Below are 16,484 nucleotides of genomic sequence, written 5' to 3'. Positions count from 1 at the left end.
GTGAAGCATGGTGGCGGTTTCCTGCAAGTTTAGAGCTGCATTTCTGCAAACGGAGTTGGAGATTTGGTCAGGATTAATGGTATCCTCAATTCTGAGAAATACAGGTAGATACTTCTCCATCACGCAACACAATCAGGTGTCTGTTTGGCCCCAAATTTGTTCTGCAGCAGGACAATGACCTCAAACATACAGCCAATGTCATTATGAACTATCTTCAGTGTAGAGAAGAACAATGAGTCCTGGAAGTGATCCAGAGAGCCCAGATCTTAATATCATCTAGATTTGAGGCAGCCTACATCCACAGAAGATCTGTGGTTAGTTTCTAGAAGACATTTGAAACAACCTACCTGAAGAGTTCCTTCAAAAGCTGTGTGCAAGCGTACGTACTGTAGAAGAATTGATGTTGTTTGGCAGGCGATGGATGGCCACACCAAATTAATTAATAAATTAATTCATTGATAAATAAATGAGCCAATTACTTTTTATTGTAACGTAGCATAATCTAAATCTAGAGCTGCATTATAAGCCATTAAGTAACCGTACTAACTATTACACATTATGCGAATTCCCCAGTTAAACCAGAGCTGGTGTGAACCCCTGCCACCTTCTCAGAAGTGTTATAATAGAGAGCTGTATTTTTTTCATCTACTTCATTTCATATTACCTGATTTAAATGTTGAGCGTCGCGGCGTCTCCGAACGCCGAGGCAATTGCTCAGAGATGAGACGTGACGATGTGTGAAGTGTGCGATGGAACGTTTGACACGCTGTCTGTCAGCGTCTCAGAAGCAATGGACTCTTACAATTACCAAGAAATAGGAAGACAGCGGGAATCAGACACACGCTCGGAAAAAAAAATCCGAGACGCACACGAGCACGACAAAAAATAATCGCCAGTCAAACCTGTTTCAGCGTTCATTGTGAGGTGAAGTGCATGATGGGAATGGAAAGAAATATATGCTTTTAGTGTCTGAGATTAATTCGAGGACTTTTTGTGTTTTACATTTTCATAGACAACAAAATGGTTGTAATGAAATCTTGAAAAAAAAAAACCTCCACTCTTCTGGGAAGATGTTCCACTAGATTTTGGAGTGTGCTTGTGGACATTTGTGAAAGATTCATTCAGCACATGGTTGTTAGTAATGTTAGGTATGATGTAGGTGAGGTGAGAAGGCCTGGGGTGCAGTCAGTGTCCTCTTTATCAGAGCTCTATAGCAGGAGATCTTCCACTAACCCATATGAATCATATCTTCATAGAGCTGGCAGCTTTGGGTCTCCTTGTTCAAGTTCAAATTCATTCTACCACATCCAAAGACATGTACATTGTTTTTTTGTGTGTCATTGAATAGATTTTTCACTAAACTACACTTCCTAATAAATAGATTAGATGAAAAAAAAAATCTTCTTAGACTAATATCTAATGCATTTTGCCTAATCTCTAATTTTGATCACTCCAGGCTCAGGTTGAGGCGAAGAAAGAACATGAAGGCGCCGTCCATTTGTTAGAGGTGAGTATAAAAATGTGTGTGTGTGTTTGTTGCATGTGAGATTTTGTCTCTTTTCTGCTCAGCTTGTAGTTGGATAGACCATGCATCATTTTCATTTCACTTGCACGATGACTCATATCACCAGTTCTTCCTCGCCACCCGATATGAGTTCCAGCTTCTGCCTTGTTCTGGAATCAGACATTTCCATAGATACAATATCACTTATTCTGGAATACAACGTCATCGTTTTTTTCTGCTTCTGTGGTTTATGACGTCCACATCTCTGCCTTATTTTCACTGCACACTTTTCCACTGACACATTTACAGCTCTTTCTCGCCTTCCAAAAGACTCTGCTAGCATGGTTTCTGCTTCTTTTTTTGATTTTTTAATAATTCAGACTGTTTGCAAGAGTGATTAGATTTTTTTCTCACGTCTCTTGTCACTGTGTTATTGGTCTTTTTTTGCATATACAGAATCACTTGGACAGCATGCAGGTATTGGCCAGTTATTTTTTCCTCGATGTGTTTTTTCCCCTTTTTTTCCCTTTTCCTCTCCATTTCCACTCTATTTTCGTCTCGGGAATGTGCTCCTGTTTACCGTGCTCTGTAGTGATCTTTCTTTGTCCTTCAACCTAAGATGAAGAGCAGCTTAACATGAGCTACATTCATCTGTGGGATGTTTTGTATTGGTGTAATTATTATTCTTTTTTGGTTTTTATGCTCTTAAAGCACTAGTCAATAGCCGAACACAGCTTTCCCATGAGGACTGTAGTGCAACAGTAGGAGACTAAAAGCCTTTCATCAATGAGTGTGTCATAAAGATCCAATCAGAAGTGTCTGAAATCGGACTCAAATGTAGAAATTGTCATTAGTGAAAAAGATGAATTGGTTCAACTAATGAATAACAAGGTGTCTAGTTGGCTCGTCTTTTTTTTTTTTTTTTACCATATAATTTAACTTGCAAATGATCCAGTTGTTAGACCTCTTTGTTTCTAAACGTAGCCAATCAGCCAAGATGCGTTCAATGCTTTGTGTTTAGTTCGATATATTTCTTCACACTTGAGCTTTGAGGGTAATTTAGATGAATTTGATTCTAAATCTCTGATAAATATCCATTTCATAGCTTTTTTTCCTCCTCTGTTCCACAACCTCCCAAAATTTGATTGTGGAATTATAGCAGAATTGATTCGGATGCTAATGTAATGGAGTAACGAGAGCAGTAATGAAAATCCTTCTCGTTTTTTTTTTTTACTCCAATTTCATACAAAAAAAAAAAAATGTCCGAAAATTGTATGCTTAAAATGTTTTCTCCAGAATCTACACATTCTTGTAAAAATATTAGACTTATTAAGATATTGAATACCATTTCCTTTGTAAAACTTATTGTGTTTTTTTTACGTTTGTTTAAAAAAATTATAAACCAGGACATAAACATAAAAAATTCTACATTTTCAATATTAACCCTATTGTACACTTTCACACTAAACACAAACCTGAAAATATGAAGTTTCCCAGGATTAAGAAATCAGTTCTAATGACCAAGCAATGTAAAGGAAGCATGGGAAGATTTTGGTGTGTGTGTGTGTGTGTGTGTGTGTGTGTGTGTGTGTGTGTGTGTGTGTGTGTGTGTGTGTAGATAATAATAAAGCAAACCTCTTGGTTGATCTACTAGATTTGGAATAAAGGGGAAAATGTTTCTGATGTTTAGTTTAGCTAAAGGCCATTCAAAGTAGAAGTGATTTATATAAAAAAATAATTATTACTGTTGAAATTGTCCTGAAAAAACTCTTTCCTGGTCACACAGTGATTTCTGATTGGATTTATGACATTGCATTTGAATGAAAGGACTAATATGTGATCTTTTTTAAGTTTGATGATCCCGACGTTTGCTCACCCTTTTCTGTTTTAGCTACACTACATGGACAAAAGTTTGTGGACACCTGATCATAAGAGAACATCCCATTCCACATTTAGTCTCCATTTGCTGTTATAACAACCTCCACTCTTCTGGAAGGATGTTTCACTAGATTTTGGAGTGTGCTTATGGAGATTGAGGTGTTAGTAAATTCATGTACTGATGTATTTAAGGTGAGGAGGCCTGGAGTGCTGTTTCAATTCATCCCAAAGGTGTTCAATAGGGTTGAGGTCAGAGCTCTGTAGCAGGCCACTCAAGATCTTCCACTCCAACCGATGTCTCCTTGAAGACGATCTGGCATTGTGCACAAGGTCATGCTGGAACAGATTTTGGTCTCCTAGTTCGAACAAAAGGAAAATGTAATGCCACCACATCATAAGACCTCCTATACAACTGCTTGCATTCAACTTTGAGGTAACAGTTTGGGGTAGAACTTCGAATGGCTGGAAAAGTCAGGTGTCCTAATACATTTGTTCATGTAGTATATCAGTTCTGTTGTTATTTGCTTATTAAATCCATATTTACAGGGTCATGAAACTAATATGAAAAATCTACTTCATAGGCTTATTTGGCATCTACAATTATAAGAACTGATGTCTTTGTTGGAGGAAATTACATGTTGCAGCTTTTTGTATGGAATAATTGCTTTCAGTATGCATGCCAGGACATCAGTGATGTGGGTGGATGAAAATGTTCACCTGGGAAAAATAATAAGAAAATAGACGGGATAAATTGAAATAGTCACAGAAATGTTTTTAATTTCTCAAAGTTCTGAGAATAACAAGAATTACCAATGATCTCCAGGCTACCATGCTTTGGGAAACTCAACCCAGAGAATTACGAGTTCAATGATTCCACGACCGGGTCCATGCTCTTCACTCTGCTCAGTTGAATCCTGCCTGAAATTATGAGCCACTTAAAATACAGCATCATGAACAGAAAAGACAAATCTAACAGGCCGGAAAAACAGTAGGCTCCACAGTTTGTAGCCGACTTACCCAGGATAGTGTTCAAAGCCGTCTACTTAACCCTTTGTGTATTTATATCTGTTGCATGGCCTCCTTCTAATTGCACTTGGCTTGTTAGCAATCCCACCATCACTAAAACCCCCAGGAGATAAGTGAACTGGGTTCGGAACGAATCCTAACCAAACTCTATTACATTTTCAGAGAGGTGTCCCAATCATATACTTACACATTATAAGCGTATACACATTATGCCATCATTAATTATAAAAAAAAACAACAATATTGAGTACATCATATGTTTGTGTCGAAATATTTAATTTAAGGTGGAGACACACCAAACTGACTCCAAAGAACTAGCTCTGAGGAAAGCTAGCTGTGGCATCGCCTCGCATCCTTTCTTCTTTTAAATTCTTTCAAAAACCCATGATTTTTTTAATATTGAATTGTTCTGTAGTCTATGCCGTATTTAATGCAATTATGAGGTGGTATGAAAAAGTTTCGAGACTAACGGTGCTAACTGGTGCTATTCTGACCACGATTTCATCATCAACAGCAAGTTAGAACAAAGAGCAGCCGTGAAATTCTGCTGCAACGAGTCATTTGAGAGATCAGGAAGAGAGATCAGGAAAACCTTCAACGAGCTCAACCCCCGAAAATGTCGAAACCATTCGCCAACTTATGCATGATGATGTCCGCATGATCTCACTTCCACGCCCACCCTACTCGCCGGATTTGACTTTCTTCCCGAAGATGAAGATCCAGCAAAAGGTCACTGTTTTGACACCATTTCCGTAGAAAAGAAGACTTTCAGCACCCATTCCAGATGTGTCAGGAACGCTGGGAGCACTGTATTGTTGTGCAAGGGAACTTTCAAAGGTGATAGTGTGTAAATGTAGATAAATAAAGTACTTTCTTGTAAACAGAGTTAGTCATTGAAACCTTTTGATACCACCTCGTATGTGGTAAGCCATGGTATTAAAATAATCCACTGGTCAAATGAGGTGACAAGACAAGTGGCAAGAATGACAACACATGTCTGTGCATTTCCCTTTTTTACTCCTTTGTTGTTTGCTTTAATCCATTTTGTTTCTTCATGTTCTCTTTCTCCGAGTTTCGCCGCCGATTCAGCATGCAGAACAGCCGACTGACACTTAAAAACCACCTGACATTGCTCGACATTGCCCGACTTCTGGCTTGGTGTGTCCTAGCCTTACATGAACATCCTCTGTCCTAAACCTGCTCGATGTTCATATATCCAATACTGCATGGCATAGCTGTAAATGCAATGATAAGGGCATGTGTGCAGGCGCTTGCATTTTAATAACTACACCACACTGTCGGTAAATTCTTCATTCTGATTGGTCAGAAAATGTTCTTTTCTAGCCAGATATAGTGATGGCCACTAGTGGATATTCGTGGACACTTTTTAAAAAGTTGTATTTTCTTTACTTTGCTCTAATTCTTTCTTATTTTGCACAACCAGGTTTTTTTCTCAGTGTAGTTTGTCATGAATCGGATATTCCGCTTCAATCCTACAGTTTAACCTGAACATTTCTTTTGAAAAACGAAATATAAGCAAACATCCGCAAAATGCAAGTCAAACAGTTGACATGCCTTCACACAAGGAACATCATGTAAATAAGCAAATTAACAAAGCTAATACAATATTTACTGACTGTAGAAAAATAAGTGAAAATGGAGCACAGTTTAAGGTTCTACCAGTTTGACTGGGATTTGAGTTTCCCGCTGGAAATAACTTACTAATCATTTAACTTACAATAAACTGAGTTTCCCCACTGAGAATTTGGGAAACCAGTTCCCACTTTGAACCAGTTAAAGTTATAACTTACAATGAGGTGAATTTCACTGGAATTCATTTGTTTTTTGTCCATCTCCACACTCTTTCTTTCTGCCTTATCTGTCCTTTTCTTTATATCACTTACTCTTCTGATCTGTTTCTGTCCCTTGTTCTATTTTTTGCCTCTGTTTTTGTCCCCTCTCAGGCGAAGGTGAGGGAGTTGGAGGAGCGATGTCGATCTCAGAGCGAGCAGTTTAACATGCTGTCGAAGGAGCTTGAGCGCTTCAGGGTGCAGGCTGGGAAGTTGGACCTGCTCGGCTCCGGACAGCTGACGGGAGGAGACATGGCCGACTCGCCCAGCAAATCACAATCGCTGCACTCGCTCCTCAACGGCCTGGGCAAGGGTGTGCGACACACACACTTCTTTCTTTCTTTCTTTCCTTCTTTCTTTCTTTCTTTCTTTCTTTCTTTCTTTCTTTCTTTCTTTCAAACAAACAAGTTTTCTTCAAAAAAGTTTTCAAAACGTTTTCTTTCTTTCTTTCTTTCAAACAAGTTTTCTTCAAAAAAGTTTTCAAAACGTTTTCTTACTTTCTTTTTTTCAAACTTCCTTTTCTTTTTTCCTTCAAACTTTTCTTTCTTTCTTTGTTTCTTTCCTTTTTGCTTTTACCTTTCCTTTAAACTTTTCTCCTTTCTTTATTGTCCTTTCTTTCTTTCTTTTTTTCCTTCTCTCTGTTTTTGAGGACATTTCACAGCGTCTTTATCACACTATCATCAAAAGAACACAGAATAAATATCTTATATATTTATATGATATATATATTTAAAATATATTAAATATGCATTGCACTATTTTGTAAACATTTGTGGTGCATTCAGATGCTAAAAACTCGCTGTTCATGTGGTAAAAATGGCCAGACGCTAGAAACTATTGCTAAGAAACACTAGCTAGCGAATGACTGATGTTAACACTCTGTGTCTCTACAATGAAACAGTAAAGTAGTGCTGGAAGTAAATGTCAACATTTACCTCAGATTTATTGTCAGGCTGCTGAGAAACAGTTTATGCAGTAGTTTAGCATCACATACAGAGAGTGTTGTAGTTTGTCTGTTCAGGGACTCACGCGAGGACTCACATGGCAGCAGGTGTTCAGTGTTGAGCTGGAACAGAAATTGAGTCTATATGGGAGTAATGAAGCCATCAATCATACAATACCCCTCGCTTTTCCATGTCATGTCCTGTGGTTATTACGTCCCTGTGCATGCTGGGAGCATGTGTGAAGTTCGAGCTGACCTTTAGCTGGAGATGGATTGGATGTATGGATGATTAGCTGTGAAGATAGATGGAGCTGTGGACAGATTGTGTGTGCAGGGAATATTGTTGAAAGAGAATGGGGTGTAATGAAATTACTGCACTTGTTTTGTTACGCTCAACTCAATAAAACAGCACTGTTGAAGGAGTTTGATCGGTCAGAAATTGTGAACTTCTATGGATTATGCATAATGTTTAACATGACTACGTTCACACAAGCATCACCAGTCACTGTATTATGAAGTCATCAGTAGGCGTTCCAACTTTGTGTGGATTTGTGAATGTAGCTTCAGAAGAATCTGAGACTGACGACTGATTATAGCTACAACAAGGAAGATTTCTGTACTCAATTCAATGAAATTCATTTTAGTTCCTTTTAATTGTGTTTGCCCCTAATGAGCAAGGAAAAACTCCCTGAGACGGCATGAGGAGGGAACCTTGAGAGGAGCCAGATTCAAAAGGGAACCAATCCTCATCCTCATATTTTTTTTCATTGCATTATATTGTGTTGAATTGAAGGAAATCGGATCGCACTGCATCACAATAGTGGTGAATCGAATTGCATCAGTAGCTCCTTCATATGTATCTTTAATGTATCGTATCGTTGGCTATTCATTGAGATGTAAATCGCATCGGCCTCGGTTAAGGAGATGCACATCCATAGTTAATATTAATACTCAACTTTAATCTGGAAACCCTGACTCCACTTCACACCACAATAGAATGTTGTATTGTGTATTGTTTGTGTCATGTAGGAAACGAAGGCTCCTTGAGCAAGTCTATGATATCGGAATTCATTCGACCTCTGCAGATGAGCTCGGGAGAGAAGGCGGAGCTACTGTCTGTCAAAACCAGTTTCCTGTCTCGGAGCACACCCTCCAGCCCCCGGCGAACCTGTCTCTCCGAGGTCCGTCCAATCCTCACTGCTGCTGTGAGTCGACCTGTCAATGTGCTGCTCATTCAAACGATCAATCATACCGCCATTTGACACTCGGTCCTGAAGTCACACATACAAGTTACACACACACACATATACACACACACACACACACAGGACCAACTCTGCTGTGGATAAATCTTTAAAGTATCTGAAATATGACACCATATGCACAAACGTTTGTGTACACCTTTTCATAAGATTGGTATGGTATCTTTTTTGAACATCCCATTCCACATTTAGTCTCCAAGTCCTCCACTCTTCTGGGAAGATGTTCCACTAGATTTTGTGAAGATTAATGCTCATTTATCTACAAGGCTGTTTGTAAAGTCAGGTACTAATGTAGGTGGGTTGAGGAGGCAGTGTTTACATTCATTCATGTTCAATAGGGTTGAGGATCAGAGCTCTGTAGCAGGAGATCTTCCACTCCAACCCATGTAAGGCATATCTACATGGAGCTGGCTCTGTACACAGCTGAAACCGGTTTGGGTCTCCTAGTTGAAGTGAAGGAAAAAATTTCATTCTTCCGCATCTTCAAGATGTTCTATAGCATTATGTGCCTCCAAGTTGTGCTAACGGTTTGGGGAAGAAGGAAATATGGTTGAAATAAAGTGTATGGCTCTCCATAGAGTGGATCTCCATAGAGGCCAGTCTGATCGAGCTTTCCATGCAATCGAACGGCATTAGCTTCATCGCTCATTTCATTAGTGTATGCAGGGGGGTTGCGAATTTGATTAATAACATGCTGTTTTTGTTTGTCTTTTTTAGCAACAGTCCCACATCCCACCTGTTGTTCCAGGTTCTAATAACGTGCTCCAATAACAATATTTTTATCTCAGCATGGCCGATGTCATCGAGTTCGAATGTAAATAACGGTTTGTTGTTGGTGGCTTTAATGGCTGGAGGTCACCGAGTGAAAACGGCCCACTGATAATGATCACAGCCACAGTGTGAGCCCAGTTAATAACACAGTGTCTTCTTCTCATAAGCCAGGAGCTGTGTGTGTGTGTGTGCATGTATGTGTGTGTAAAAAGAGTGTGAATTGTCCAATCTGTCTGTTCAGAGTGTGTCCTGCTGGTGTTATTGGCCTCCTCACACAACATGCTTCATCATCCATCCTGCACACTGCACACTTCATACTGCATATTTAATGACGGTGCACAATTATTATACGTCTTGTGACGTATAAATTGGATATGAAAGTCTAGAGTTTCATGTCCTCCTTCCATTTTCAGATGGAGAGAGAACTGAACCTGTCTCCTCGTGCCAAGCCCCGGTACGTGGGAAAGGTCCGGCTGTGTGTCGCCCGCTATAAGTAAGTATTATTTCAGCTCAAATCGATGCTTTCTGGAGAAGATGTACACCAGTGTACCGTATTCATAAAACCTTTATAGATTTATTAAATTCAGTTTGATTCATTGTGTTGCGCTTTTAACAATGAACATTCAAACATCGAAGCAGCTTTACACAGATGTTAATAAAGAATAACTAAGATGTTCTTTATAAGTGTTAGTTCGTCCCTAATGAGTGAGCCGGTGGTGACTGTGGCAAGGAAAAACTCCCTGAGATGGCATAAGGAAGAAACATTGAGAGGAACCAGACTCAAGCGGGAACCTCATCCTCATCACCGAATGTCTATCCATTACAGTTAAACCTTGTTGAGATGTGCAGTGACGATCAAACGCAACCTGTAGTCCTGAGTCAGTGTAGCAGACTGTTGATATTAAGTAATGTATGACCTTTTTTCTACAGTTATAATCCATATGACGGCCCTAATGAGCATCCAGAGGCTGAGCTCCCCCTGGTGGCCGGGAAGTACCTTTACGTTTACGGGACAATGGATGAAGATGGCTTCTATGAAGGTGTGTCTAGCTTAATTAAAGCCTAGAACAAACGATGGTGTAAAGTATTTGAGTCCATTTTTTGACTACTTTCTAGTACTGAGTTTAAATTATATAAGCAACTTTTTTTCTCTACTCAACATTCATGATTCAATAAATGTACTTTTTACTCCACTCTACTGTGATTGACACTGACTGTTACCAATTATATTTAAGCTGTTATGGTTTATTTATTCTGCAGAAGAAGCGATATTTAGTTAGCAATAGTAGTTCTTCTACTTTGTGACATGATACTGTCATTTTATTTGTTAATTAAGATCCTCTTTTAAAGATCGCTTTACTATTTTACATTTTGTAAAATGTGACGGCAATAAAAGTAATAAACTTTCACTCCCTTTAAACTGTTACTTGAGTAAAAGTACAAACGTTTTTGCCTTAAAATGTACTTAAGTATCCAAAGTACTGATTTATTATAACTATAATGTTCCTAATATCATTTTTGTCACAAGTTTTTTACTTAATCAACTCAGTTTATGTGAAAAGACTCGAATGTGACTCTCAGCACACTGATCTATTAATAGAATAATATTAATGACTCAAACGCTAGTTGATTTCTATTATAATGATCATGAACTCAAAACCTTCTTTTCAACTACTTCAAGAAATCACGTCAATAAAGTCACGTGTGTTGTGGCGAATTCGAGTCTGGAGGATCTTCATTATTTATTCCTCTCTAAATGTTCTGCTTGCTGTTAAACGGATGCTGAACTGTATGTTGGTGATCAGTAGATACACCAAGCGCCAATCAGAACGAGTGTAAAACTCGCGCTCGACCCTGATTGGTGGATTGCTGAGTGTTTGAGCAGTTAAGTTTTTATCCTCATTAACAAAAAAGGAACGAATGATTTCACAAAATGTATTTATAAAAAGTTAAATATTTGATTTTGAAATGTAGTGAAGTTACAGTAAAAGTCTCCCCAAATGGAAATACTTCATTAAAGTACAAATACGAAAAAAATCTACTTAAGTACATTAACATTTTACATTTAATTCCTTACTGTCCACCACTGGATTTATATTTTAGGAAATAAAACTTCTAAAAAAAACCCAACTGTTTTTGGCTTTTCGCTAACATGTGTCCCAGTGTTGAGGACTAGTACATCTTTGAGCCCACGTTCAATAAAATGTTAAATACACAAGTACTGTGGAAATCAGATTCTCTAAGAATTTTACTCAAGTCATATTAGAATTGGAGATGTTGGAGTAACTTACAGGAATAAGTTTTGCAGTAAGGTATCTATACAGGTCTCTTTACACCTCTGAGAACAGCTGGGTTTCTACTATTCCTTGTCACAACTTTTCACCAGATATGTGATAACTGACAACCTAAAGATGCTCAGTTCATTATAAATTGTCACAAATATATATTTATAACATAATAATATTTTGCCAGGGGAGCTGTTGGACGGCCAGCAGGGCCTCGTCCCCTCCAACTTTGTGGAGTTTGTCCATGATGATGAATTCACCTCATCCTCGAAAGAACCGTCCTACCTCAACTTCACCTTCAACCACAGCAGCAGTCCAGCGTCGGTACCGAGCAGCGCAGTGAGCACGATCAGTACGCTGCTCTGTGAAAAACTGGAGGCCCTGAGCTCCTGCACGGGCACAGGGACGAGCAGCAGCAGTGGTGTTAGCAGCATGGGAATAGGCATCGACCTGGGTGTCATGAGTTCCGGCTTGACCACTGAGCCCCTGGCGCCATGCGGCACGAGTACGAGCACGGTCATGCTGGATGTAAGCGTGGATGAAGTCGGAGAAGACATAGTGCCTTACCCGCGGCGCCTGTCACTCATCAAACAGCTTGCGAAGAGCGTGATTGTGAGCTGGGAGTCTCCTCATGTGCTGCCCGGCTGGGGATCCATCAGCGGCTACAATGTACTGGTGGACCAGGAGGTTCGCATCAGTGTTCCGTGCATCGCTCGCACCAAGTTTCTGGTGGAGAAACTGAACCTGGTGTCACGCGCTCACCGTATTTCGGTGCAGAGCGTGACGGAGCGAGGCCTCTCGGACCCGCTGCGCTGCACGCTGATGGTCGGGAAGGACGTCACGATGGCGCCCTGCCAGCTGCGGGTAGAAAAGGTGGCTCAGAACTCAGCTGAGCTCTCCTGGATGCCCAGTGACAGCAGCTACAGCCATGCCATCTTCCTCGACGGAGCCGAGTACGACGTGGTCAAACCGGGAGGGTACAAGTACCGCTTCTACAACCTCAAACCAATGACTGTGTACAAGGTGCGTGTGGTGGCAAGACCGCACCAGATGCCCTGGCACTTATCTTTAGAGCAGAGAGAGAAGAATGAGATCATGGTGGAGTTCTGCACTCAGCATGCAGGTAAGTCCTTCATCTTCTTGGGTTATGCAGAATGAAATTAAAATCCCATCAATCATCCATTTAATCATTCATTAAAAAGCATTACAACAATTACCAATCTGGTTTTGAGAACATTTCAGCAGAATTCTTTCATGGGTCTTAAATCTGTTAAAGGTTTTTTCTTTTTCACCTTATTATTAGATTTGTGTATAAAAGCCCATTTTCTGTAAATATATATATATATATATATATATATATATATATATATATATATATATATATATATATTTTTTTTTTTTTTTTTGCTAATTGCGACGTTTTTCTGGGGAATTCTGACTTTATTTCCCACAGTTCTGACCTTATTTTAAATTTTTTGCAATTTTAAGTTCTTTCACTTTTCCAAAATCTCTCCAAGCATCAGAGGCTTAGTTTGATACCATGCGGTTCTTCCAGTAGCAACAAGATCTCTCGGTTTATGAAAACCACGTAAAATACTCCTCTATGATTTTATCCATCGTTTCTCAGATCGATTTTTTGATTGTGACATATTTTATTTTCAACGTGCAAAGCTTTCTGGCACTAGTGGTGACGTTGCTCACTTGGTGGAAAAAAGTCAAATCATTTGCGAGAAAAAAAAGTAATTACGAGAAGCGAGTCACAATTACGAGAAGTAAAGTCGGAAATCACGAGAAAAAAGTCAGAATTTCTAGAAATAAAATCGAAATTGCAAAAAATCCAATCAGACTCACAAAAAAAGTCTGAAACAATTCAGAATTGTGAGGGGGAAAAAAAAGTCAGAATTTTCAATGAAAAAATGTGGACTTTTGGTTGAGTTATATAATAATAAATAAAGACAGACTTGTGAGAAAATATACGGAATTGCAAGAAATAAAGTTGTAATTGGGCACATTTTTTTTTTTAAGTAGCGGGAAAGGCCTTTTATAGAGGTTTGTATTACAACACACGAGTTTCTTTTCAATGATGCAATACATAAAGCTCAAAAGTGATGCCCTGGGTACATTTGTAATATGTTTTACTGTAACTTGGTAGTGCACATTACATTCTTCAGCAGCAGCATTGGCCAGAAACTAAATGCAAAAACCCAAGACGAAAAAAGACATTGTCCATAATTTTCAAAACGCTCCTTTCCATCAACATCCACGAGGCTAACATTGACCAGTCTGATTATTTCACACAGCAAGCAGGAACTTTGGGGTGTTTTTGTCTTGAAGCGTTCTTGCATCATGAATGCGATGTTCTGGACTGCGGATATGGTTTATGTACACTGTATTGCATCACGCTTGTACTTTTCCTATGTGCTCTATTCGACTGCTTTTTTACTGAAAGACAGTTCTGTCCATCCGAGAAGCGAATTTCTTTTACAATGCAGTCACACGTGATTCACAACCAGGATCTGGCATCACGTTTTTACGCTCATGTGGTACAAAATTCACCTTCTTGTGCCAGATATGTTTTAATCATAGTATTGTTTATCGGATTATATTATGCATTTATTACTTATTACTTAGTATTTATTTGGCAGAATCTCCTATCATTTAGCATCTATGGGGTTAAGGGCCTTTCTCAAGGGCCAATGAGTGGCAGCTTGCTGTGGCTGGGATGTAAACTCACCAACAATCTAATGCCTTAATCACTAAACTACCACCTCCCATTATTACTGGATATAAAAACCTTGCGTTTTGGTCAAAATCTGCTTGTTGATATTACAAATCCAGGCTCCATCACAGTCCAGGGAATGCATGACATCACAGGGGGGCGGGGTTATCACAGGAACACCTATAATCAGTTTAGTGTGAGATGGATCAAAACCTGGAAGTCAACTCAAAAATGGAAAAATGAGTAGCACGGAGAACTTTAACGTTAACACGGAACAGTCAGGATAAATATGAACCGTGTCGTGAAGGGGCGGAGACAAGTCACGAATCAAAGCAAGAACATTAACATTGAGCAGTTATGGCATGCTGCTACAGGAAAATCATCGATGGCACGAGGAGGAATCCTTACTGGTACTGGAGACTCCTTCCATATAGTGTTTTATATGTCACATGTATTTTACAACACAGTGAAATCTTAATCTCAATTATGTTAAGAAGCTTGGGTCAGAGCTCAGGGGCAGCTATGATACAGCACCCCTGGAACACAGGGTTAAGGGCCTTGCTCAGGGGCCCAAGAGTGGCAGCTTGGTGATACCATGACTTGATTTTCTGACCTTACGATCAGAGCCTTGACCAGTGAGCTACCACCTCTCAACGTTAAACAAAAGTCTCCTCTGTGTCTTATAGCATACACATCCCGCCGCACTCTGTTACTGTAGAAATGTATTGTAATTAGAGGTCGAGCGATTTTATTGATACCGATTTTATTGATTTATTGATAGCTATTGCTGATAAATTGCTGATATGCTATTTTTTTTGGCGGTTGTAGCCGAAATGCAAGGACTAATCAGGATCAAGTGTTTTGTTTGTTTTTGATTGTTATAACTAGAGCTGTCAAAATTCATGCGTTAAATCGTGTTAACGCAAATTCGTTCTGTTTGACTATTTTTAATAAAAATATAAATAAATTAATATAAAAGAGGCTAAATTAAAATCTTCAATGCACCACACATTTATTCACGACGTCCTTTCTTTATTCAGTTAAAAAAACAGAATAAACTCCAACAAAAAATCATTTATAATAACTAAACCTTTGTTTTACTGATGTGCCAAGTTTTGAATCAGCACCAAAATCAGCCCTGATGCACACACCCGGCAAATAAAACCGTCCGTGTGGAAACAGCAAAATCTCCAGTTGGTGTCCAGATGATTTACCTCATTTACTACACCATAATTACTTAAAAACATTGACAAGAATATTTTGTCTTCATGCTCTATGTTAAGTTTGGTTTCACTAATAATAAACATACATTTGCATAAAGCATTAATATTTGTTTATGCGCATGTTGATTAGAGTAAAAAAAAAGAAAAAAAGGTACATAAATGAGATAACATGACAATCGTGTGATTAATTGCGATAAAATATTTTAATCGATTGACAGCTCTAATTATAACTGATAGATCTGGAGTCAATAATGGCGGACATGATGGGCATGTGGTGATGATGCTGGTGTGATTTTTTCTTTGGTTTGGTTTTATTTCCTTAGTGTTTTCTTGCCTTGTTCTCTTTAAAATGCAGCTTCACTAAACCCTGCTCTCTCTCTCTCTCTCTCTCTCTCTCTCTCTCTCTCTCTCTCTCTCTCTCTCGTTCTGTTTCTCTCTTTCTCAAGCCCCGAGATCATATTAACCATGGCAGGTGGCTCTTTAGGTCTGAGAGATTGCCAGCCGTTGACTGCAGAAAAAAATTGCCCTATCCTTCATAAATGCAGCCTAACATTTATCCAGTGAGGGGTTTTTCTCTGTCTTTCTCCCACCCACACACCCCTCTGTCTCTCTTTTTCTTTCTCTTTCTCTCTCTCTCTCTCTCTCTCTCTCTCTCTCTCTCTCTCTTCCTTTCTTTTACATATACACACACACACACGAAAGTCTCACGTAACGGACACACCAGCCAAGTGAGAAACGTTTCTCCTTTTTTTTTCATCTCTTGATTTGTAGACGCTGTCTCCCGGGGGGATCGTGTTTAGCAGATTTGGATCGGAGAGAGCCAGAGAAAGAGGGAGAGAGATGCACTGAAAGAGAGAGTGAGATAGATACTGAGAAAAAGAGAGGAAGGGAGAGAGAGAGAAAGAGAGAGAGAGAGAGAGAGAGAGAGAGAGAGACAGGGAGAGATAGAAGAAAATGAATGAATGCATATGGAATGGAAGTGGGCCAAGCATTTGCCGCAGTAGCGGAGGTGAAGCGATGGAA

General features: G+C 39.2%; 1 protein-coding gene across 10 annotated transcripts in view; it reads left to right on the top strand.

The window, feature by feature from the left end:
* The window catches only part of rimbp2b (RIMS binding protein 2b), a 53,089-nt gene that overhangs the window by 1,817 nt on the left and 34,788 nt on the right, over positions 1-16,484 (top strand). For 8 of the 10 annotated variants that reach the window (XR_006928304.1, XM_046871372.1, XM_046871370.1 and 5 more), the window contains exons 2-8: positions 1,457-1,507; positions 1,961-1,981; positions 6,373-6,571; positions 8,231-8,406; positions 9,648-9,727; positions 10,165-10,274; positions 11,707-12,642. Coding sequence is in view for 9 of the 10 variants with exons in the window: in XM_046871372.1 (XP_046727328.1) it covers positions 1,457-1,507; positions 1,961-1,981; positions 6,373-6,571; positions 8,231-8,406; positions 9,648-9,727; positions 10,165-10,274; positions 11,707-12,642 (1,573 nt within the window). In the remaining variant the exon portion in view is untranslated. The remainder of the gene's footprint in view (positions 1-1,456; positions 1,508-1,960; positions 1,982-6,372; positions 6,572-8,230; positions 8,407-9,647; positions 9,728-10,164; positions 10,275-11,706; positions 12,643-16,484) is intronic. The other 2 variants (XM_046871373.1, XM_046871367.1) reach the window with 1 other exon arrangement.

This window comes from Silurus meridionalis, chromosome 17 (genome assembly GCF_014805685.1).
Source record: "Silurus meridionalis isolate SWU-2019-XX chromosome 17, ASM1480568v1, whole genome shotgun sequence".
Classification (NCBI taxonomy): Eukaryota; Metazoa; Chordata; class Actinopteri; order Siluriformes; family Siluridae; genus Silurus; species Silurus meridionalis.
Note: the sequence above shows the minus strand (reverse complement) of the source record. Positions and strands in the feature narration are given on the sequence as shown.